Source organism: Alternaria ethzedia (assembly GCF_023757985.1).
Source record: "Alternaria ethzedia strain BMP 0044 chromosome Unknown scaffold_47, whole genome shotgun sequence".
Classification (NCBI taxonomy): Eukaryota; Fungi; Ascomycota; class Dothideomycetes; order Pleosporales; family Pleosporaceae; genus Alternaria; species Alternaria ethzedia.
In genome coordinates, this window is record NW_026056240.1 from 151,418 (window position 1) to 175,584 (window position 24,167).

Here is a 24,167-nt window from a genome sequence, read left to right on the forward strand (position 1 = left end):
GCCTCGACATGGATGCACGAGCCCCGCCCAAGCGAAGAGCGTCAAAGCGGTTCGGTACGAAACCCAAAGTATCAACCAATATGGATCCGCTGAAACAGAGTTCCGGTACCACGATCGATCCCTTCAGCCTTGCACACGGATGCGGTTTTTGTCGACATAGTCTCGTTCCTTAACTCTACAACGGCTGGCACACTCACATCTGGCAAAGCTCTACCGTATCGTCATCGTTCAACGCCTCATACTTGGCGAATCAACGAATCATAGCTGAGGGACTTGTTACAAGTCACGCTATCCGAATTACCTGCATGACTAGCCACACCCTTACATTGCTGTCGGCAGAAACGGTATAGAGTGACACGGCTGACGGCTGCCGAGCGGGGCTTCCCGAATCACCAACGCTGTTGAACTCGCTATCGCGGCTAATCATAATTCGTCGCTCAACTTCCCCATTCCGGTACAGCGGAGTCTTTCGGCGCCGCTCGAGTTTGGCCGAGTCCGGTATGCGCTCGAATATCGATTTTTGAGCTGGATCATCGTGGATCTGAGATGTGGCTGGAACGCATCTATGTAATCAGACTGTCGGAAACTGGAATATCACATGGGCAATTATTGTGCACACCTTGAGGGTGAGCAGCTGGTGCGCATTTCGTTGTGCAGTAAAGTAAGCATGGTGTTCCTGGTTGGGAGAAACAAATGAAAAGCCAGAGTTCGACACCCACAGATCTAGCAATAGACAATGACCTCATCAAGCAGCGTCATCAGCCTCGCCAATCATCACCGTTTCGATACCGTTCTGATGGGCTTCGCCACGCATCTCACGCGACTGCCTGCTGATCTTTTCTTGTTAGCCTCACGATTTGACCATGCAAACCCAATCGGTCGCTTAGAATTCACCAAACTGAACGAAATGCACCCGCAACACATCCGAATCACCGGGTTCAAAGACCTCGCACTGCCCTTGCAACGTTCTTGTATAAATAGTCGGCGTCGATCGCTCGGAGCACACAGCGCCTTCGGGAAACGCTGGGTGTCGATTGCAGATCTGGGCTCTAGCGCAGGCAAAACTCTCTCGGTGGGTGCTAACGGTTTGCGTCGTTGGCTGGGGACGCGAGGCCGCGGGCGCGCTCATCGAGTCACAACGCCTGGACGGTTGTTTGAGAATGTGGGTATACAATCGGGCCGCAACGTGAATGCAAACCTGCTGTACCCGGTCTTGCATCCTGGCTGCACTGCCGAAGGCAATGCTTAAGTGCCGTTGGGTATACTTCGGCACCACACGGCATCAAGACGGCTGCGCGCCTACGTCATAGCATGTGCAAGGGGCTGTTTGAACAGCAAAACTTTCCCATTTACGCCGCATGGAAACTGTCCGCCCGACGATGCAGAGTCGCAATTGAAGCCACGTAGCCATCGGAAACTGACCCAGAATTACGGCTCCAGTTGTTAGCAGGTTTTCTGCACAAGTCAATCTTCTATGCATGAACCTGGACGCTCTAGACGCTTTATTGTACCCACGCGATCCATTCCTTCCTGATACAGTAGCAGCATACAGATGCCATTCATGTCCATTTCCGCTTCCCCAGCTTGGCGATACCTCATCGACCGCGGGAATGCACAGACAGTCATCGCAACCGTCCTCCCAGTTCCGTCAGTCCCAGCGAAACGCTAGCCGCAAGAGCGTAGCCTTGGGTGGAGTAGCCCCGACTGGCGCTGCAGACCAACAGAGCACAAGCCCCCCTTGGAGTTGAGTCGCGGGCTCTCCCTGAAGCTCGACCCATCCCACTGTTTGATTGGCGCATCAGCCACCACGGGCCAGAACCAAACACTACAGTCCTTTCGCTTCGCGCGCAAACTCACATTAAGTCTGACTCGCCATCCGTTGCGGGATCACTGGGATGTCTTGTGCGCACCTCACCTCACGTAAGAAACTGCCGTTCAGGCGTGCCGGCGAATTTCCCCCGTTTCCCCCTCGCGCGTAGGCGCTGACTCGTGGCGCAGCGAAACCGCCCCCTCACAGTCAGCAGTGGAGCGAATTGAGGGACCTGGAATTGAACCCCCTGCCGTGATCACAGGATAAGCCGCGTCTGCAAGACTACGCTTCTCATCACAACCGTGGCAATGACAGCTGTCAAAAGACAGGGCCTACTATGCAGCCAGGTCGGAACAGGCAAGAGACGGGTCGCGGTTGCATTGGGCCGAACGGCGGTCATTCTCGTAAAGTGGATCAAGCGCGGAAGGATCCTTCTTCGTTGTCATCACGATATATTGTCTATATGTGACACTCGGTATAGCTCCCAAGATTGCATCGCAGCACGTCGTCTGCAAGCGCGGTGCCTCGCTTGCGGCTGATAAAGGCAATATGCGCCGCCAACAAACCAAGCAGGGTCGAGAAATACTTGTCATTAACGGGGATACGAAGCCAATCGGAACTGGCGGCAGCGAAGCATTTCTTCGCAAGTTGGCAGATACTCCACACTCGAGCATGTGGGCAATTGAACTTGAAAGCACGTGCACCCGATATCGTGAGCTTGTGAGACAGCATACCAACAGCGACAATGCTGCAATTACCTCATTTCGATGTGCAGGACGTAATTGGTCGGGTCGTACCTTCCAGCCATCCATTGCTCCATATAAACGGCCAGCCAGACGGCTGCGGAGATAAAGAAAGCTTAGGCCCGACGGCAGTACCCACTCTCCAAACACATTCATCCATCCCGTGCACACATCCACATCGGCTGTGAAACCCATCATCTTCAGCCGCCACCATCCGCCATGCCCTTCCAGCGACTGTGCCACAAAGGAGATGCGCTCACAGGATCTCCGACAGACGGATGACCGCGCATACCACACAAGACGCAGGTTCGATCAAAATGCGGTAGTAGGACCCGAATCCAAGAGAAGATCCCATCATGATATAGGAACCTCGCAGGCGATTATACACCCTAGATGCTTCCGCGCTTCCATTATGCAAGGGGCCTTCTCCAAACAGCACATTCTGCGACGGACGGCAAAGATTTGATTTACCGACACCGATATAGCACATTGTAGGATGGGCGACTACAGTATAGGGTACCATCGGTACCACCCATCCACGATATACCGGTGTAGGAATAGGTAGCGCGCGCCGAACCAGCGGATCCCAACGCTCCCTCGCCCCCCGATGGTTCGGAGAGAGCAGCACAAACTAGGCAAAGTGCGAGGTTTGCTTCTTCGCTGTGAATGGCTGGACTATGAGGCCGAAAGATGACATTTGTATCACATTGCGCAACCACGCGGCGCCAGCAGCTGCCAGGGCAAGGTAGCAGAGGCGGATTTGAAGATCGATCCAGCCCCTGCGTTTCTCTTGTCTCGGTGTTGGTGTTGGCTCGAGACACCCTGCATGTTTACCCATACACATATCACACAGATCGTTGCACGATGCTCATCTTGGTCTTGCACCTTGCGACGGACCCAGGCTGCAGGTTTGCTTTTTTCCTTGCTCTGACAATCATGCAGGTGCATGTCCGTTACCCGCTTTTGTGGTCCTTGCTTCTCATCCTTTTCTACTCACCTCCGACTGAAGTTACAGCTCGTACTTTCGCTCTCAACGGAGAGAGGCGCGGTACTGGATTCCGTGGTGTCACACACACATACGCACGCACACAGCACATATGAGGGAGGGGAGTCTGGTACACAGACCAAGGGGAAGTCAAGTTGTAATAATGCATGGAAGTATAGATCCATGTATGCAACATGCGCCGCACGCCGTGTTGTATGTATATCCAGTATCTTGTATTCGGTTCGGGCGGGAAAATCCCACAGCAGATAGATCGATCAGATGATCGGGAGAGTGACGAGATTGAGATCTCGTCTTTTTTCCCTATCCTCGCAAATCACTTGGGATATCGTACCATAGGAGTACTCCGGAGTAGTAAACACACCACCACCCACCAACATTAGGATTCTGACCCCCCCCCCCCCATCTTTCGTTCGTTTTCGCCATCTACTACCACCGACTATCACCATCCACACACCCCCGCTTTCAGACCCCTCACGCTAGCCCTTCAGCCTCCAGCTCCTCTCCTTCCTTACCCCGGCTTTTCACATGGCATAGTACATCGATGATGAGCATTAGCCTAACAAAAGCTCAAAGTTAAAATTTGCCATGTCATATCACTAAAATCCCTAGGCAAACAAACGCCACCTTTACCTAGGTACATACGCCACGCAAAAAAACCCCAGCCCGTCGCCTCGCCGCCCTCCTACCGTGCATCACCACAGTCCCCCAATCTCGACTAATCAATCCTGCAGCCAGCCAGCCAGCTGGCGTCGTTCCCCAAATCCTGCATCTGCATCTGCATCTGCATCCCCCAAATCCCTTGTTTCTTTAGCTCCTAACGCCGAAACTCTAAATACGCCGTTCTTTGATTACCATCGGGAAAGTGTGGGAATGCCATGTTTTTTGTTTGCTCTTTTCGCGCAGGTGGCTTTCGCTACACTTCCCTCCCTTGCTTACCTTTGCTTCTTTTTTCATCCCCCTTTTTGAAGTTTAACCTTTTTACTTGTCCCGTCCCGTTGGCGTGGGCCACACGTATGGACTATAGAGGCTGTCTATTCGCTTAGCAGGGATGTGTGAGCGTTGAGGAGATGGCGTGAGTGTACCTAGGTAGTGTGTGGTGTGTAGGGTGTAGGGTGTGTTTGTTGTACAATGACCTTGAATCAATAAACTATATCACCACCACCTATCTCACTCACATTACCACCACCACCACTGTTGTTATTTTTGACGATAAAGCACGGGAAGCAAGGGATGAACAGCCAGCAGCGCTGATACCACATCGCGGTCCCGTAGACCAAGGACGTTGGTCCTCGTGCTTTCGGCACTTTTTGCCGCTGCCCGGATTGGCGAAAAGACGTTCTTGGGGGAAGTGCTGGTGGCGATTCAGTGTCCTCGCTCGCGGTTTTCGTGGATCGCCCATGTTGTGTAAGGGTGTGCAATTTGAATTGCCCATCTCGCCTCGCCTCTCTCTCTCGCATCTCGCATCTCGCTTATCTTAAGGTTTGACGTTCCTAACCTCCCTTCCTGCTTCGTGGCTTGCACATGGCGGTTACGAGGAGGCGTTGATGGACGTTTGTGCGCTGCTGCGACTCGCGCGCATGCATGCCGTACGTACGCGCGTGTGGGCGTGTTCGCGTCAACACGTATGTGCAACGTTAAAGCCACAACATAGCCTCCAGCCTCCCCCGTTTTTGTGTCTGGGAACAAGTTGGCATAAAGTATACATGCTGAAAGGTTATTGCATTCGCGTTGTCTCCTCCACATTCCGATGATGATCACCCACCTCCTGTTGCCGAGGACTTGCGCTTGATTCATTGTTTCATACACCGCAAACTGTCGGACGACGATTAATGGCATATGTATGCGAGACCGAGGCATGACGGAGGTACAATTGTAGGTCCGATTAGGGAAGTCATTGCGAAACCAAGGAGGTGGTTCGTTGCTTTCTTCGTGGTTTGACATTGTGCGTAGGTTCGCTCTCGTTGTGAATCACGTGAAAATCCTGTCGTGAGGCATGCGTCCACAAGGTACCTAGGTAGGCGGTCCAGATACATCTACGCTGTATCCAGTTCCATCATTTATACATACCCGTGCCCTCATCCCACCATGCAGAATACTCCACATGACCCCCAACCCAAGAAGAGCATCGCGGCCGATGCTCAGACACGGACAGTCGTCATGAAAGCTCCGTCCGACATGGTGTGATTAAAGGGTACTCCGTGCGACTCGAACCGAGAAGGGACGAGGCGAGGAGAAATAGTGGCGGCTCGCGTACGGGAAATGGGATGAATGGGCGAAGGGGGTACATAAGCGGGTAAAAGAAAAGGATGAGCCGCTTTTACCGCGGTGGGGGTGCATTAGTATCATGGTGGTGAAAGAACAAAGTGTTATGTTCAGCTGCTGGTGTATGAATGTGTTTTTTCTTCTTTTGTGCATGGATTTGGTGGTGAGTGGTACGACACACCAGTTTACTGGGTCATCTAAGACTTTGTGGAATGGGATCAAGGCGCCGGTCATTCGTTGTCGATTATGGATAGTACGGGCTGGTGCTATAAGTCTTGATGTACTGCTTTGGGGTCTATTGGGAGTGATGTAGGTTACTGGTCTTAGGTGTTGCTGTTTAATGGCTTATGGGCGTTGGTCGGAACTCTTGGATCATGGATAAGAGACAGCTGTAAGAGATGGTTGTGGTGACAACTTCGATGCACGGCGGAGTAGTGGCGATATCTCGTGTAAAGATCATGTCTGCACACTTAGCGGAGCAGCAAGTGGTAGGCGTGAAGGTAAGTTTTGAGAGCCACTTCTCAAGTTAGTCGTCATACTGACCGCGAACATCACATCCAAACACGACATGCGTTAACCTCGAATGCTTTGACTCAACACAACTCGCAGTCTCTTCCGCTGTACTTTGTCTCTAACATTATCACAATCTACCCCTTCCCTTCCTTTCACATCATTTCTTCCCCCTAAAATCCGCACCCATCTTCCTAAACAGCGTCCCAAAACTGCCCCTCGTCTCCCAAATCGGCAACAAACAACTGATTGCGCTACTGGCAAACACCCAAATAAAGCTCACAACCACCCATGCCGTAAAGAAGCCTTTGGAAAAGATGTAGTGTGAGAAGAACATGGGCATCGGAAGAAGGAAGTCGAGGATGAAGGTCAAGAGGAAGGCGGAGATGCAGGCTAGTTTGAAAGCACGGCGGAGTGTAGATGGATCGTCGGGCTCTTCTTGTGTGGGGGCGAGATGGGGTGGGAGTTCTGCTGCCGTTGCGATTGCTTCGGGTTGCGTTGGAGCGTCTGTTGCAATCTTCTTCTCGCCAGAATCGGAGAGTTCGGGGGTTGAGCTTTCTCGGGGGGTGTTGTCGTCGTTTACGCCATCCAGCTCGACGGCGTTGATGGCGCGGGTGATTTCCCAGTCGAAGTTGTCGGGTTTGATCAGAGTGATTGTTGTTGTTACGATGAGGCCGGTCATAATGGCTGCTAGGTTACCGGCGAGTGTGGGATACGACATGCCGGTCGTTTCTACCGTGATCTCGCCATAATAGCTCTTGGCTGTACTTAGCCATGCGGTAAGACCTGCGGCAAGGCCAGACAGACAACCTGATATAGCAGCAACTTTGGTTTGCTTTCGCCAAAGTATGGAAAATGCCGTGGGGAAGACAGCACCGCCGATTAGCAGACCCATGACACTTTGAATGATTAGTAAGTAGCAATGCAATGATGTTAAGTAGGACTCACAGGAACAACCATCCCAGGTCGATCGAAGCCGCGTTCCAAATACACGCAAACACAGACATGGTCAACCCAAAGACGCAAATCATGATGTGCGAAACAAACACCAGCTGCTTTGGTGTTGCCTTGGGCGATATGTAAGCCTTGTAAACGTCGAAAGTAAGGAGCGAGGAGACAGCGATGAGTTCCGCAGATGCACAGGACGTAACGGCCATGAAGAGAACCACCAGTAGCGCAACGGCACCTCCTTGGCCCATCAATGTCTCCGCAGCGAAGGCGGCAGCCAGACCAGACGAGATCTGTCCAGAAGTAGGCACCTCGGGATATGTCGGGAATCGAGGGTTATCTGTAAGTGCCACAGCTGCCAGACCAAGCGTTGTCGAAAATCCAAAGGGAATAGCGAACCAAGCGATTCCTCCTAGGAGATATGCGCGTACAGCGGTCGAAGGCTTCGAAGCGATTGCGCGCTGCCAGTAGGCCTGGTCGAGAAAGACAGTTCCAGATCCAGAGCACAACTGGATAACACCGAAGATCAGCCCAAAGTTTGACTTCAGCGTCACATATGAACCGTCCTCGTTTCCTGCAACTGGGCGTTGAGCCCCAGCTTTCTTGAGCAACTCGTACATCTCACCGGGCGAGCCGATCAGAGGACTGACAGCGTACGCGTTGAACATGAAGTAAAGGATGATGATCATCAAGATCAAAGTGTGGCTGTAATCGCAGATGAAAGTCGCTCGCAGACCACCGAGGATAACATACGCACAAACACCTACTATTGTCAGTATCCCGCGACTCATCTCTCGTATCTTACTCACCAACTGGAATCAAGAAGACAGCAGCATACACCGGCATACCTGTCAAGCTCGTGACAACCGCACTTCCACCTAGCAAAAGCTGGCTGCCAACCAGAATATTCGTCACCATCGCAAACACCATAAACACCAAATGCGCAAACGTGCCATATCGCGCTTTAATAATCTCAAGATATGTGTGACATCTCGGTGCGTTCTGCTTGACTTTGCATGCCAGGATCGAGAACATGAGGATCTGCACCGTAGCACCAGCAGCATACCAGAACGGCCCTGCGACGCCGTATTGATAAGCGACTGTGGAGGATTGAAGGAGCGTGGCTGCCCACGTCCATGCTGAGACGATACCGGAGGCGATTAGACCGGGTTTGACGGAGCGGGAAGCTGTGTTGAACTCCTCGGATGACTGGGTCGAGTAGCGTGTGTATCGGTTTTGGAGGTATGAGATTCCCATCATAAGGAAGGCGAAGAAGAAACCGATGCCGACGACGACGCCTAGATAATTTAGCTACAAGGATTGATTAGGAGTGGAGGACAAACATACCATAACCGGCTCCCACTGGGAGAGGTACTTTCGCTGTCTCTGACATGGTGAGATCTAACAGACTCGTCGAAAGTTGAAGGTTCTCAGACCCATCCTTTGCGAGAAGGTCAGTCGGTTATATCAGCATATGTTATGAAGACTCCGACTACGACTCCTACTCCAATTACCGAGCAGGGTAAGTCGAGATACTACTGTGATCCTCAAGGAGTAGTTCGCCGTCGCGGGCCCGCGGCGTTTCCGCGGCGATTGCACGACGAGATACGGAGAGTCCATTGGTGTGATAGGGGAAAGTCGTTACACGGGATGGTAAGTGCAGCGACGATCTGACGGTATGACATGGGCGCCTCGTGCGATAAGCTAGGGTTAATAAATCTCCACATGTACTGATGGATGATCGATGGGGTTGGACGCGTTTAGCCCGTTCTTAGGCTACACTTGGTGTTGTAGCTCAACCTCATCTCTGATCGTTTACAAATTCAGATAAGAGACGTACTAGCAGTAGGCCAGCCGCTGGCAGAGGCTTGTTGCTAAGGCCGTGATGTCATGTTCAAGGTAGGGACGCAGCTGCCGAAAACGGCTTGTTCAACGGTTGATAAACCCCCTGCTCGGTTAGCAATCTACCCCGCGAACGACGAATGATCCAGGGTAGCGACTTGGAGAGACTTGACGGCTCCAATTGGAGTTGCGATAAGCGAATTTGGAGATTACAATGTATCGTGGTTGCTCAGATGGATTAGACTTTTTGATATAGGCTCTCGGAACTTTACGAACCGATTGCGAGCATATTATCTTACTATCGAGCCGTCTCATCAAACTCTCATACTCTGGATCGTTGAAAAGAGGAAGCCAGTAATGTAATGAACCAATTGTCTGGGTGCTGCAAGTAACGATGCTTTATCGTCCCGCCATTCGTACTAGTATTACCAGCTTATTGTCCTTGGCGCAGTGTGGGTATAGATTCGCTGCCACAGTCTGCGTCTTCACTCTCCGAGTAAAGACCTTTCAATCGTCTATATGTGTGCAACGGTGACTGTTTAATTCATTCCAGAAACGCCGCGCAATGCCGCTAACATTCGAGTTATGTACCATCGTCTTCCCTTCAGGTCTTCGCCCCAGCAGTCCGGATCTGGAACGTAGCTCCAGGTAGTGCAGCGCTTTCCGCTGTGACGGTTGCTTGTATGCCCAAACTTGCAAGACATCCTCTTATCAGACCGGCTGGGAAGTATAGAAAGGGCTGGACCCTTGCCTGGCTATTTGCGTCCCGTCCGAGCGCTACATCGCCTGTTTGTGCTACCAGCGCTGCTTGCATAGCGGCGTCGTATTTCTTCGTATCGAATGACATGCGGCCGAGAGGTTTGAACGTGTTGTCTGTAAGGACGTAGATGCCGCGGTGGTTGGTCTTGAGGTTGTCGATCTGCTTTCTGAAGAGGAGTGTCCATAGGTCTTTGCATAGAAACTTTATGCAGTCGAGAGGCGTGGTGGGTCGGGGCGCGTCTCGGGAGAATCTGTGTCAAATGTTAGCCATGGTCTTTGGGGTTCTACCATGCGTCGAGAGTAGACGTACCGTTCGACAACGCCCAGTCCAACTCTATACCCGAGATTCTCTAATCGATGGAATACAGCCTCTCGTGCTTCTTCCTCGTCGACCGTCGCAGTGCCTCCTCCGCCTACTGGCCCGCCTTCTGTCCCTCTTGCTGTGCCCGCCGCTGTACTTGACGCGTCATTGCTTGCGCCCGACAGTCGCTTTGGCTTTGCGGCTGATGATCCGTGTATCCATTCCTCTTCTCGGGCGGCGAGATCGGCTGTTATGCGATATGCCATGGGTACGAGCTCTATGAGCAGGAGATCAAGACATGATGTGTTCACTAACGAGAATGTGGGGTCGACGTAGGATGTGGTGGGTTCGTTCGGTGCGGAGGGGTTGGCTTGCGCCATATTGGGCAAATGTTTAGGGTATCTGCGTCCTCAACAGTGCTACAGGCGATGGTAGTGGTTGTGAGGTTGTGCGCGACAAAGATGCGCGCTCCGATGTGGTGTGAGGGTGTGCCGGCGGATGTGCGTCTATGGTAGCTGGAACCTTGTCGTCGTCTGCTGCTCAGTACAGGGTATTTACAGTGGTAGGTGTCGGTGTAGTGTGGTGTTTATTGCGGCGTGTTGTGGTGTTGATGTTCGAGTCCAGATGTGGGCTGCTGGAGCCGCGGCCGATCATTCTTCTGCAAGGGTCCACGACTCCACGATAGCTCGACTTCTGAACAACACTACAGCTGCTCCCGCGCCAGATCTATACCAATTCGGCAGCTGAAATATTGTTATGTCGGGTATATATAGACACGAAACATATTTCGAAGCAACTTAATACATGTGAAAACGACGATGGCAACGACGCAGGTCACTTGTGATGGGTCATTGTATTGTGTCGTGCGAACATTGATATTTTAGCTCAGATCAGCATAGATTCATGCATATCCCAAGGCACGTTCTCGTAGTATCATCTCTCATACTCATCATGGCGGCTCATAGTCTATCTACAGACAGGCGCATGTGAGTTTGTGTAGGAGCTGTACCGACATCTGGGTACACTCACTTAGCGGGAGGGTTGGCGACGAACTCGACGCCCTTGCTGATGTTTCCCTTCAGGCCGTCGTAGCAGGCCTGGAGAAGCTTCTTCTCTTGGTCGTTGGCGCTGCTGACAACGTCGATGGCCTTCTCGGCACCGTTGGGGCCAAGCTCGATGGGCACGGAGAAGAACTCAAGACCGGTGGCCTTGGAGATAGCATCTCCGCCCTCAACACCAGGTAGGTAGACGTAGCTGGGCTCTACGATGCCCTTCTCGCCCTTGGAGGCCTTAATGACCTTCTCGGCGAAGCTGTTCGCAATTAGCTAGTGCACTTTGGTGGAAAGTATACAACATACCGGTATCCGGCGTAGGCCATGGAAAGAGTAGCGGATCCAGCGCCCTCCTTTGCCTGAACAACCTCGTCACCACCGAATTGGACGCGCTTGATAAGAGCCTCCATCTTGTCGGCCGGGATGTTTACGCTCGGCTTTGACTGGCTGAACAGAGGTACGATAGTCTCGCCGGAGTGGCCGCCAATGACGGGGATGTTCAGGTTGCCGGGGTTCTTCTCGCCGGTGATCTCAGCGACAAAGGTCTCAGCGCGGACGACATCGAGGGTGGTGACACCGAAGAGCCTCTTGGGGTCGAAGACGCCTGCCTTCTTGAGGACCTCGGCGGCGATGGGAACGGTCGAGTTGACGGGGTTGGAGATGACAAGCACGAACGCCTTGGGGCAGTACTTGGCAACACCCTCGATGAGGCCCTGAACGATACCGGCGTTGATCTTGAAGAGATCATCACGGGTCATACCCGGCTTGCCTGAGCATTTGTTAGCTTGTGGTGCCACAATAACAGTATGAGTTCGACTTACGGGGAATACCAGCAGGGATGACAACGACATCAGCGCCGGTGAGGGCCTTTTGCATACCGTCCTCCTTTGGCAGGAAACCTGTGACAGCCTATCCACCTTCAGTATCTCCATGCATATGCGGGGCTAGGGTTAGCTCATACTGCTGGGGTCGAGATGTGCGACAGATCGGCAGCGACACCTGGTGTGTTGACGACATCGTAGAGGGCGAGCTCAGTGACGTGTTGGCAGGACTTGAGGAGCAGAGAGAGGGGCTGTCGAGGTCATGTCAGTCAGTCTGGGATGCAACATGGAGGAACAAGTCCCTGAGGTACTCTCGAGCTCGTACCTGTCCAATGCCTCCTGCGGCTCCGGCTACTACGGCTTTGACCATTGTGATGTGAGTTTGTAAAAGGGAGACGCGTTGAAAAGTGGTAGCTGAGAAGAGAGATTGAGAGAGGAGTTGAAGAGTCGGTGAGAGAAAAGAAGGCAGAAGGAGGTGGCTTGAAGTAAAGTAGGGTAGGAGCTGCACCACGCGCCCGTTCTGTTGGATCCAGGAAGGTGGGGTGGAGCACGGACCTGGCGGGGTACCGGCGGGAGTATGTCTGGGAAACGCTTCAAGCTAATGGCCGTCTAATGCCCCCAGCACAGTCTGGCTAGCTTTGTGACGATATTAGTTTCGTGAGTGCTTGTTGAGGGCTTGGTAGTGGACTCCAGGCTGTTCCATATACCAAGTAGATGGCTTGTATAATGGGCTTTGGAGGAAAGATGCATTCTCATGCTTTCGCTGTGTTAGCCAAGCATGTGCAGCGAGCCTCGGTGCCATGAGCAGTCGGAGCAGGTCGGATGCCCACTAGTTGTGACGCAGGTACGGATCCATAGACTGGAGAAGATGTTTCTTAGCCCGCGTACGGTAACTAGTACTTCGGCCGCTGACGAAGTGTCTAGAGCACTCTTGTCAGTGATGAGGGATAATTGGCAAGGCTGTCTGATCATCGACAGCAGTCCACCTAATAGGCTTCCCAGACCCCTGGATTGTCTCGGTACCACCTTTTTCTGTGAAGATCTCCAGGAATTGATGCGATGTGGACCTTGGACCCTGACTGATCTTCGTCATATTCAGCCAATTTAGTTGCCGGAGCGGATCGGGATGCTGCCAACGTTGTTTCCAGCTCCGCGCTCAAGCGGCCCAAGCACACCTCATTGCACTGTTGATGGGCAAACATGGTGGTGGTGCAAGCTGTTACTCTATCAATGGATATCTGCTCATAAGGCTGCCACAAGCTAACCGACCCGCATCCGCGGCCGTACCTAAGAAAGCCCCAAACTCCCTCAACGCCTCGTAAACCCTGTGATCATACTCATTGCCTGCCTCCATCACCTCCCCTGTGCCTTGATAGGATCTTCTAATACAGGAAAAACTCCGACAGGCCTGGAGACTACATCAAGATAATAAGATGCAAAGTGGGTTAGCTAACATCGACGTAGCTTCTTCCAGTACATAGGATGATGTGGTCGTTTCTAACTCTCAGCATCGACCCTCTCGCCTTCGGCATCGTCGGGATCAGCCTCATAGCGACCGTAACCCTGGGGATCGGCGGAATTCGGGTCAGGGCCACGCTGACCAACTGCGTACATTTGCGGCTGCTGAGCGCCCACCTGGTATTGGGTGTAGACGCTGGGGTCGAACATGGGCTGCTGTGCATAGGCGCGGGGATCGCCTTGCATCGGGCCCGGGTACATAGGCGGTTGCTGGTACTCCTGCTGCTGTCCCAGATGCTCCTGCAGGCCATAGTCGGGAGGTGGCATGGAATGTTGAGCATGTACTGGCTGAGGCATAGCCCCGGGAGGGACCACAGCTGCTGATGACTGTACAGCTGCGTTCTGGCCGGCACTTCTCTTGTGGGGATGAGCCTCCTCGCGGGGAACGATGTCGATGAGGAAATCGAACATGTCCGACTTTGACAAAGCCGAGGCGATGTCGGAGCGCTGGAGAGTGCGACGCTTGTTCTCCTCGGCGTGGATCCAGGCGCGCATTGTGAGCTCGGTGATGAAGATGTCGCAACCCTTGGCGAATAGGATGGGAGCTTCCGCTGAGATCATCTTGACCTCTGGGTCGGCCTTCATGACCTTCTTGATCCGGGCGAGCGGGAGCTGGTGCAGCTTGTAGTCATGTTCGTCCGTCTCGAGCTTTGTGACCTGCTGCTGCCAGTAGGTATTGAGAATGTCGCGGTAGTTGCCGGTGAGTCCTTGGTTGACCTGTAGGCGTTAGTTTGTGCGATCGTGGCTATGACAGATGCGAGCGCGTACGTTCTGCCACGAACCGGTGAACAGCTGTGGATCAGGCGCGTGGTTCTGTGCGGCAATCTGGACCAAATATCAGCGGCTGGAAGTAGGCATAGGCGCGGATGCGCGAATATAACGTACTGCTGCAGATGCGCCTGCGGTATAGTGTTAGCACAGGATGTCATGGTGAATGCGACAGCCAGCGCCGCGTCGCGTGGCATGCAGCTGGGGCGGGAAGACGTACCATAGTGGCCACCGTTGGTGGGATCATAGAGGGGGTTGCCCTGCTGGCCGTCGTATTTGCGCGGCGCAGCTTGCTGGGGCTGTTGGCGCATTTTCTGCTGGCCGTGGCCTTGGAGGTTGACTTGGTCCATGGCTTGGGCGTGGTTGCGCAAGTGTTACGCGGTGGACAGGGTCTGCGTCAGTCCGCGGCGTGTCTGGATGGCAATACTTGTTCCTCGGTCGCGGGACGGTGCAGAAAGGGACGCGGGACGTCCAATGGCTGCTCGGAGTCGCGCGGTGGGCGTGTTGTGAGAGGAGGGCGAGGTCGTGATTCCGTCGAAGGTGCGGTCTGAGTGGTCGGGAGAGGTGGGCGGGGAAGGCGCAGGTACCTGTCTTTAGGCTCCCGCGGCGTTGCTGTGTGCGGCCTGCCATGGTAGATGAGCATTACTCTATTTCTCAATCGCACCAACACTCGTGAGGTTGTATCAAATGCGCAACTGACCTATGCTCTAGTTCGACGAATCAAATTCCAGTACGAGAATATATTCGCGGAGTTTGATGCTTGGTTGGTGGGTTTCTAACGAGTCAACGAACCACAGCTAAGCAAGGGCCCCAACGTTACTCACGACGCGGACAATTATGTAGAACTGTGGGCGAAGACGGGCTGCAGTATAGGGCGGGTGCAGGATTCGCTCAATGTTCTGACGTCGTATTTCTCATACTAGAGTCTCTTCAGAAGAAGATGCTGCGATCGTCGCTTCGGCCATGCTTATATGCGCGATATGCACGTCGCACCACATCTCTCTACAAGGCCCGACAAGGTGACAGCACAGTAGCGACGCAATGTTCCTGCCGCCTCTATCACAATTCAATCTCCATCCGGCGCAAGACTCGAACCGATCGTGGCCCATGGCAGCACACTTCACATCGAGGCACCACGCTAGAGAGACGAACTTGATCCCGCCCCAGCTGGAGTAGCATGCGGGATGTGAGCGCTATTGGTCAGGATGACGCTTTCTCATTGGCCCATAGACACCAGGGCTATGCCAGTGATGAGTTGTTCACCGTCCGATTCTCTCGAGCGCGCCAGAATATGCGAGCACGCGTCATAAGACAATATGACAAAGGCGACGGCCCAGGAGTGAAGCTGACTCTGGAGCTTCATCAGCGGGCTTGACGTGGCGGATCCCAACCATCGGGACTGATTTCGAGTGCACGAGAGACACGAAGGAAGCCTTGGAACAGGGCAATCCTAGCGTAGCAGCAGAGGTGGATCACTGTCAATCCAGCTGCCTTGGATTGGAAATGGTATGAGAGACTGCGAACGTAATGTCGCTGCGAGCGCATCGCGACCAGAACGGTTAGCGCTGCCGCACGGGCCGAACTGGCTAGCGCGCCGGAGCTTCTCAAAAAGTTCCTCAAATTTTCCAACACTTTCTTCCCGGACAACGCCAACATGGAGTTGCCAACGCACCAGCCGCTCCTCGCTGAGGACACCGATGAGGAACTCTCGGATGAGCAGATACGGGAGCTGCTTAATGAAGCTGCAGTCCGTATGCGCGCAAAGGCAGCCACAGCGCAGCCCGCGAACAAGTCGGATGCTCCATTCAGGCTACCGAAGCTGCAGCCCGGCCATATTGCCGATACTTACGAAAAGACTGACGGCAACATCACGCGCCTAGATCACTCGAAGCTCGTCGACAAAAAGCAGCAGGCTTTGGCTAACGGCATCAAGAAGATTGAGGATCCGCTCCAAATCAAGAAGCAGAAGCAAGAGGTACGTTCAAGCCACACTGTTTGCATTCGCATGCCTGTGATGAAAATTATCCCAAACTTTTAGCTGAGCAGACTCGGGCGCCGTCTTGGTTGCCTTCCTGCACCACTGAGGCTCCATTAGTTCATAGTTACACTGAGGCATTACCACACTCAAGTTTTACTTTTGAAGGTGTCAGTCACAATACTAACAGCTTTCCACAGGAGAAGAAGGCCACCGCTGGCGCACAGTGGTTCAACATGCCCAAGACCGACCTTACCCCAGAGCTGCGCCGAGATCTTCAGCTACTCAAGATGAGGAACGTCCTTGACCCCCACCGCCACTACAAGAAGGACAACAAGAAGGGCGATGTTCCTGCATTCTCCCAAGTCGGCACTATCATCGAAGGCGCTACTGAGTTCTACAGCAGCCGTTTGAAGAACAAGGAGCGCAAGCAGACCATGCTGGAGGAAATTGTCGCCCAGGAACAGGACAGCGGCCGTTTCAAGCGCAAGTACGAGGATATCCAGACATCGAAGCAGAGCGGCAAGAAGGCGCACTACAAGGCGATGAAGGTGAAGCGAAACAAGGGCAAGGTCGTCAAGCCTTGAGACTTGCTTGGTCGCTTCTGGCCACATGCCAGGACGATCTTACACTTGGACTTTGTTTATTCTGGACCATGTGGATGGTATATTCTATTCTGGATTCAGGCCTCACTCTTGTGGGACTATGCCTGCTTGCGATGCACATCTGAAAGGACACATTGGCGGTTGCCGCATCGGCCCGCCGTTACCACAGTCCTTCATCATTGGCCGTGAAGATCGGACAATATCTGCTTGACCAGGGCTTGCATGTCCTTGGCTGCCTCCCGTCCGGCCTCCAGGACCTCCTCGTGGTTTGCCTTACCTTGGCTCAAATGCTCAGTCAGTTGCGCCCTGTTCATGGTCTGGATCTCCGCATCGTTACCACGGGCGCCTGCCTCGAGCACAGCCACGTTTGTGACTAAACTGAATGCAAGAATACGCATTCCAGCATGTCTGGCAACGATAATCTCTGGTACAGTGGACATACCCACCACATCAGCTCCTAGCGTGCTAAGCATTCGGCATTCTGCACGAGTTTCGTAACTTGACCACGGTCAGCATATGTTTGATGCCATAGCGAAGTAGAGGGAGGAGAAGGACTTGAATGACATACGTTGGTCCTGCCACAAACGCGTACACACCCTCGTGTAGCCGTCGCTCCTGTTTATCCAGTCCTAGTTTTGCCCAGGCCTTGTGCGTCCGCACCCTCAAGTCGAGGTCGTACGCATCTGACAGAGGTGGGAACCGCGTGCCAAACTCCTCGATATTGGGGCCGCGCAGAGGATGGATGCCCACCAGTCCAGCCATATTGAGATGCTAAGCAGAGTCAGATTGAGCTCGATGTCTCCAAAAGGGTTGACATACGTCGTTCAAGCATACGATGTCTCCTACGCGGTAAGTCTGGTTGAGACCGCCGGCTGCGTTTGTGACTTCATCCACTGTTAGCCAGCTGTTTCTGATCATCTGCTCTCTTGACATACCGATCATAGTCTCGACACCAAGCAATTTGCACACTCGAGTAGCGAATGTGACAAGGTCCATCGAGTGTCCTTCATAGAAACTGCATCCATTAATATCATGATTCCTGCGCCAAAGCCTCTCATCTTTGAGTGACTCACTGGGCCCGTCCAACAAGAAGCGCTACAGGCGTCTTCTGAGGTCCAATCTGACCGAACACAAACTTTCCAGCATGTCCCACAACTAAACAAAGGTGTCAGTACCCCGCATCCTGTGCAATCCGCAAGATCAACTCTGCAGCGAAATGATGCTTCCATGTCTGCACTCACCAGTACTCTTGGGAAAGTTTGGAATGGTGCCATAAGCCAATTCGACTTTCGGTTCCGCCTCGATCGTGTCGGCCAGTCCACCCAGTCCAGAACCGCACACAATGGCTACCTTGGGATACTGCAGAGCCTCTGGCAGCTGTTGGCGCACGTACATGGCCGTTTGCATAGCGCGGGCGTAGGCGTTCGGTGCCGCAGCCATATCTGAAACTGTTTCCATTCTGATTGTTAGGTACTTCTTCAATAAGAGTTGAAAAACGAGGAATCGCAGAGGTTTGATCTTGTATCAAGAGGAACAAGTTATCTTGTACATGTGACAATTTGAGACGGTACGACTAGGGTGCAGAGGGAAGGCGCGGCCAATTCCGACAACGCCAAGACTCTAGCTGCAATCGCGACTAGCGCCATCGGCTCTCTGGAAGAAGTTCGATGTTGGACGTGGGCGAGTGCGACGATATCAAGCATGGCAGCGCCACGATGTATGCGCTCCTTTCTGGGGCCGGCGAAGAGGGCAAAGGTATTTCTACTCCAATTAAATTGATTGTGGAGGGTCATCAATTGCTAATGCGCGGTGCAGATTACCCACGCCCCCCGACCACACACACAGACTTTCTCGCGGGCGAAGAGCTCAAGATCAGAGGAGAGCAATGAGAGGGACTCGAGAGAAGACAGAGATGCCAAGCTCATGGGTCGGTTGAAGCTGGAGCTGGAGAACAGTACCATGCCACTCGACCAGCGGTTGGAGGATCTTGGTATCAGTCGGGAGGAATACAAGACGTACGATATGCCGAATATACAGGAACGGAAGAAGAAGAAGTTACTGACAACTCGTTAGTCTATACGCAAGTCAACAAAAAGTCAACCAGCGTCAAGAAGAATGGGAGCCCAAGACACGCGAAGAGGCAGCGCAGAGGTGGAAAGAGTTACAAAACACACCTGACCACCTGGGTCTACTCAAGGTGTACAAACGCGCTGGTCTCGAGCCTATCAAACTGGCAAAGTAAGTCTCCCTCTCTAGTTCTCAATTCCCAACCCGCGGTCCTCTAACGACCATACCAGGGAACACAACATCACGCTCCCCACCGACCAACCCCCGCTCGACGCCAAAACCGCCGAAGCCCTCGAAGCCCTCCGCACCCCCATCAATGTCCGAGCCGTACACATGCGCCCCCTGCGCCGCACACCCGAACACGGCGTGCCCACCTGCGACCTCCAACTACGCACCTACAACATCCGCAACCTCCTCCTCTTCGCCGACTTCGCCGTCCGCGCAGCCTACTACATGGGTCTCTGCGCGCGCGGCCCCATCCCCCTCCCCCGCATAACCGAGCGCTGGACAGTCCCACGCTCCAACTTCATTTTCAAGAAGTCGCAGGAGAACTTCGAGCGCATTACCATGCGGCGGCTGATCCAGATCCAAGACGGACACCCGGATGTGGTGAAGGCGTGGTTGGCTTTCCTGCAGAAACATCAGTACCATGGTGTGGGTATGAAGGCGAATATTTGGGAGTATGAGAGCTTGGAGGATGCGACGAGGGCTGGGTATGAGATGAAGGAGGGTGATTATAGTAGGAGGAGGGAGGGCAAGGTTATGGATAAGGTGGCGGAGATTCTGCAGAGGGATGGGTTTAAGGAGGCGATGAAGGGGCATGAGGGCAAGGTTGAGATGAGGCCGTGAGAAGCTGGGTACGTTGGACGATGCAAGGCAGCGGCAGCATTGCGTGGAAGAGTCATGGATTCCGAAGGCTATGTATAAATATGTGTATAGAAACATATCCTGCGTAAGAAAGCATTTACGTCGTTTCTCTACACCGTACATGCTGATAAAATTGAATGACCGTCCTGCAACAGATTCACTGCAGGACGGTCATTCAATTTTATCAGCATGTACGGTGTAGAGAAACGACTATGCACGCTAAACTATACTACCCATCTACCATCTCACCACCCATCCTTCTCCTCACCAGCATACCGCTCATCCGCAAGCAACAACTCCAACATCGCATCCAACAACGCCTGGTTCATACCCCTCCCCTGCAGCGCCCTCACTTTATTCAACACTGGCTCCCCATTGTTCACACAGTTCCAGTAATCCCACTTCTTATCCAGTTCGATCCATGCTTTATCGATGATATCCCAAAGCTTGGGGTTCGGGTCGATAACATCGAGTTGCGGCCCCGAAGAGGAAGAACCCGCAGAATGAGATGAAGAAGAGAGCAATTCGATGTGGATGGTATGCGAAGTTGGCACCGCATCGAGCGTGATGAGCGTACCGTTGCTTTCCTGGGTGATCTTGTGTGAGAGCGTCTTTGCATGTTTCTTTGTGCTGGGTGAGGTGGTGACACAGCGTATTTCAGCGCCCTTCTTAAGTGTGTGAGCCAGGAGGCGGATCTTCCAAGACCTGTTCTTGGGAATGGCGGGGTTTTCAGGCGTTGTAGGACCAATCTTGATGACGCCGGTCGATTGTTTGTACGTGATGGGTGTGTGTGCGAAGCGCACGGTGTCGTCGGCGGATTCCTCGTGGCCCTCGTCTGAGATGATTGAGAAACCGCCGTCGTCGACGAGGTGTCCTGTGCCGTCGTCTTCGATTAGAGTGAAGGAACCGTCTGCACCTACGGCTAGCAAGATCTCGAGACCCTCTGGGTTTGGAGAACCGGATTTGGGACGGTAGGCTGCGTCGAGCGGGATTATGGATCCTTCTTTTGCGAAGACGGGGACGAAGTTTAGAGGGCGGTGTACAGTGAGCTCGCCGGCGCGGTTGTATACGATGCCGGTGAAGATGTCGACGTAGCGGCCTTCTGGGAGCCAGAGCTTCTCTGCGCCGAGGTGTGTAGTCCCGTCGCGAGGCTGGGTGATAGGTGCCACGATCATTTCTGAGCCGAAGCGGAATTGGTTGGGCACGTTGTACGCTTCATCAGACTCTGGGTAGTCCCAGTACATGGGCTGAATGAGCGGCTCGTCATCGGAGGCACTTCTCGCGTTCATGGTGTACAAGTATGGGATGAGACGGTGGCGGAAACGCAATGTATCTTCGACGATCGTGCACGCCTCTTCGTTGAACCGCCAGGGCTCGCGCGTGTTGAAAGGGTTGTTGTCTGAATGAAGACGCAGAATGGGCGACCAGCAGCCAAGTTGTACCCAACGTGTGTAGAGCTCGTCGTTCTTGTAGCCATGCGTGTGACCACCAATGTCGTTGCTCCACCAGCCGTACCCGATGTTGGATGCAGTAGCTGTGAACTCAGGCTGGAAGTGCAGGCTGTCCCAGGTGATGATAGCATCGCCAGAAAAACCGATCTGGTAGCGCTGTGCTCCGGGGCCACCGAATCGAGAGAGAATCAATGGACGCTGGGACCCACGGCCATTGTCGAGGAAGTGGAAGTGGTTGAGCACCCAGAGCGGGTCTACTCCAGGGATCTTGGATGTGTTGCCCTGCTGCCAGTCCACCCACCAGAAGTCTACGCCTCGCTCTTCGTGCTCGTGGTGTACAATGTCGAAGTATGCGTCCATGAACTTCTTGTCTGTGCAGTCGAAAGGAATCGTCTGTTTAGACTGCGGGTCGATACCAAGGTATTTGGCGACTTCAGGGTACTGCTCTTCATGGGGCCTGAATCCGTCCGCTGGATGCAGGTTAAGCGTCAGCCTCATGCCACGATCATGCAGCTTCTTCATGAAAGCGTCTGGGTCAGGGAACAGTTTCTTGTTCCATGTGTATCCGGTCCAGCCATTGACACCACCAGGCAGATCCCATACTAGATGCCAGTCCATATCCACAACCGCCACGTTCATGGGTACATCGTCGCGGTCGAAATGATCGTGCAAATCGAGATATTCCTTCTCGTCGTATGCGTGGTATCGACTCCACCAGTTGCCCATGGCGTATCGTGGAAGGAGGGGCTGGCTTCCTGAGACAGCGTAGTATGCACGCATGGCTTCTCGGTAGTCGCGACCATACATGAAGATGTACTGATCGGTCCTGTCGCCACCCCTGCGTCCAGCAATCCACCCATTGTCTTCGAAGAGCATGGACTTGGTGTCATCCAAAGGAGCCATGCCCTCTCTCGACAGCACACCAGGGCCTAGGTTGGCCCTGCCGTTCACACCGTCTAGTGTACGGGTTGTGCCACCCAAGTTAGAGACCTGTTGTCCGTATGTCCATGTGCCCGTCACGTCGCCCTTGAGGTGGATCTTGAAGCCATCGGCGCTAAACTTCTTCTTGTCGTACACAACGTGGAAGCGCTTCGTTACGATCTCGATGCCATGGCCGCGGTCCCAGACATAGAAATCGGGCACAGCTAGCTTGCGGTTGATGGCAAAGGTGCTCGCGCGGTCCTCGAATCGTCCATCCTCGGCCCACTCGAAGCGGAGCAAGCCATCTGTGAGGATGGTGAAGCGGTACTTGTCGCCTGCGACAATAGCGTCCGGGTGCGCGACCGGGCGCGTCTTGAAGTCGTAGCGAGCTTTCGTCATAGCTTGAGTAATGGAACAAGACGAGATCAGGTAATTCCTCTCGTGTAGGCCCTCGAGGGATGTCGTGGCATTGCCCGGCGCGGTCAGACACGGACGGCGTCATTCATCTTAAGCACGTCCGGGGAAAGGAAGCTCGGACGGTGTGCCTGACTAGCATCATGATCGATGCGCGTGACCTCGGTTGAAGGGGAGCTCGACCTGTCAAACCCAAACCGCCATGCGAGGTAAGTCAGGCGACGGCTCCAAATCGGCCCTGCTGCCTCTAGACAGCATACCAAGGTCATGGCGAACGACTGGGGAAGAAGAAATCAATAGATGGTGTTGCAAGATTGAGGGCAAAAGTGGACACGCGACGGCGTCATTTGAGCTCGGAAAGACCATGAGTCCCTGCAGGATTGCTGCAAGTAACCACAACGTAGCTGCAACGACATCGCACCGCATACGAGCATGCATGTCTTGAATACGAGCTTGTCGGATGACTACCGCTCAACCCCAAGAACGCTGCATCACACTCTATCGCAACATGGGGGTTCTCTCAGCGTCGCATTATTCTATTGATGCCATACAATCAGATGTACTACATTCATCCCTCCAAACGTCCTGTGCGTATGTTCACGTAAGACTGACGTTCCCAGCAAGATTTCGATATTCCAGCGTACCGGCTATGCTCCCTGTTATTTCCTTGACTGCAACCACGAGGAAGGCTTCCTAGATCCTCTCGCAATTCCCATTCGTATTCAACCAAGAGATCTTGATGACGTCCAACCTTGGTCAAACACACACTTCTGTGCTCTTCATACCTCCGGCACACTTGTCGTCTCTTCCCAGTCCCTCCTCCATCGCTCAGCATCTGGCTCATCTGCGAGATTCTGATGCACCCTCTTGTCCATCGACAAAGAACGCCCAAGACCTTTCGTTGCACACCAATTGGCATAATTTATTCCGGTTGCTAGCTCCTTGCGTAGCAGAGTGATTTCCAAGTGGTATCGCGTTGCGAACTTGTTGCTGAGGTATAACAAGCATATGAATTGTGTGAGAATTGGCGCGTCCTTGTCGGTGACCATTATCTCAACATGGCGGCAGCTGCTCGCTAGGCGACGGGTTTTAACACAGCGGTCGATGAAAGCTTCAGCCGCCTCGCTTAATGGTGGTGAGCCATCGGGACGAGGACTGTGTCGGAAGCAGCGCGAGACCGAACGACGCAAGACGGACAGAGGTTTACTGGGGTTCACACTGATACAGAAGCGCATTGGTTGCGCCTTCAGTTGCAGCATTCTGGGCCTGAAAATCTGCATGGCTTCGGTATTGATCAACTTAGATGTCGCCAGTATTTGGACGGGCAACCTTTTGCAGACAAGTGTGATCGTGGAAGATGGGTCCGGCATGTCGGCGAGTGTGTAATGCTTCGTTGTCATTTCGAGCTGCTCGTAGACCATGCATCGCAACTCTGGTGGAAGGTCCAGAAATCGGAAAGATGGTTCGGACATCTCGGTGGATGTAGTTGTAAGTAGCAGAGGGAGGGACATTGAGGCGTAAGATGGT

The 24,167-nt window shown here is 53.4% G+C and overlaps 8 protein-coding genes across 8 annotated transcripts; 2 read left to right on the plus strand and 6 right to left on the minus strand.

Moving 5' to 3' along the window:
* Positions 1-6,491: 6,491 nt before the first annotated feature.
* On the minus strand, positions 6,492-8,672 carry J4E87_010391 (uncharacterized protein; the record flags this gene model as incomplete). Its single annotated transcript, XM_049381965.1, has 4 exons — positions 6,492-7,230; positions 7,280-8,042; positions 8,089-8,577; positions 8,627-8,672. The coding sequence occupies 4 exons, from the start codon at positions 8,670-8,672 to the stop codon at positions 6,492-6,494; spliced, it is 2,037 nt and encodes a 678-aa protein (XP_049228336.1).
* A 1,053-nt stretch (positions 8,673-9,725) lies between these two features.
* On the minus strand, positions 9,726-10,561 carry J4E87_010392 (uncharacterized protein; the record flags this gene model as incomplete). Its single annotated transcript, XM_049381966.1, has 2 exons — positions 9,726-10,131; positions 10,191-10,561. The coding sequence occupies 2 exons, from the start codon at positions 10,559-10,561 to the stop codon at positions 9,726-9,728; spliced, it is 777 nt and encodes a 258-aa protein (XP_049228337.1).
* A 645-nt stretch (positions 10,562-11,206) lies between these two features.
* On the minus strand, positions 11,207-12,424 carry J4E87_010393 (uncharacterized protein; the record flags this gene model as incomplete). Its single annotated transcript, XM_049381967.1, has 5 exons — positions 11,207-11,492; positions 11,540-12,002; positions 12,055-12,142; positions 12,195-12,305; positions 12,380-12,424. 5 exons carry the CDS (start codon positions 12,422-12,424, stop codon positions 11,207-11,209), a joined length of 993 nt encoding a protein of 330 aa, XP_049228338.1.
* Positions 12,425-13,551: 1,127 nt separating this feature from the next.
* J4E87_010394 (uncharacterized protein) lies at positions 13,552-14,690 on the minus strand (the record flags this gene model as incomplete). Its single annotated transcript, XM_049381968.1, has 4 exons — positions 13,552-14,289; positions 14,341-14,397; positions 14,458-14,471; positions 14,561-14,690. 4 exons carry the CDS (start codon positions 14,688-14,690, stop codon positions 13,552-13,554), a joined length of 939 nt encoding a protein of 312 aa, XP_049228339.1.
* Positions 14,691-15,994: 1,304 nt separating this feature from the next.
* On the plus strand, positions 15,995-16,902 carry J4E87_010395 (uncharacterized protein; the record flags this gene model as incomplete). Its single annotated transcript, XM_049381969.1, has 2 exons — positions 15,995-16,315; positions 16,516-16,902. The coding sequence occupies 2 exons, from the start codon at positions 15,995-15,997 to the stop codon at positions 16,900-16,902; spliced, it is 708 nt and encodes a 235-aa protein (XP_049228340.1).
* A 194-nt stretch (positions 16,903-17,096) lies between these two features.
* On the minus strand, positions 17,097-18,378 carry J4E87_010396 (uncharacterized protein; the record flags this gene model as incomplete). Its single annotated transcript, XM_049381970.1, has 6 exons — positions 17,097-17,418; positions 17,489-17,691; positions 17,740-17,804; positions 17,856-17,935; positions 17,994-18,075; positions 18,162-18,378. The coding sequence occupies 6 exons, from the start codon at positions 18,376-18,378 to the stop codon at positions 17,097-17,099; spliced, it is 969 nt and encodes a 322-aa protein (XP_049228341.1).
* Positions 18,379-18,621: 243 nt separating this feature from the next.
* Positions 18,622-19,836, plus strand: J4E87_010397 (uncharacterized protein; the record flags this gene model as incomplete). The annotated part of the gene is made up of 4 exons (XM_049381971.1): positions 18,622-18,675; positions 18,736-18,935; positions 18,994-19,158; positions 19,218-19,836. 4 exons carry the CDS (start codon positions 18,622-18,624, stop codon positions 19,834-19,836), a joined length of 1,038 nt encoding a protein of 345 aa, XP_049228342.1.
* Positions 19,837-20,099: 263 nt separating this feature from the next.
* Positions 20,100-22,625, minus strand: J4E87_010398 (uncharacterized protein; the record flags this gene model as incomplete). The annotated part of the gene is made up of 1 exon (XM_049381972.1): positions 20,100-22,625. The coding sequence occupies one exon, from the start codon at positions 22,623-22,625 to the stop codon at positions 20,100-20,102; it is 2,526 nt and encodes an 841-aa protein (XP_049228343.1).
* Positions 22,626-24,167: the final 1,542 nt, after the last annotated feature.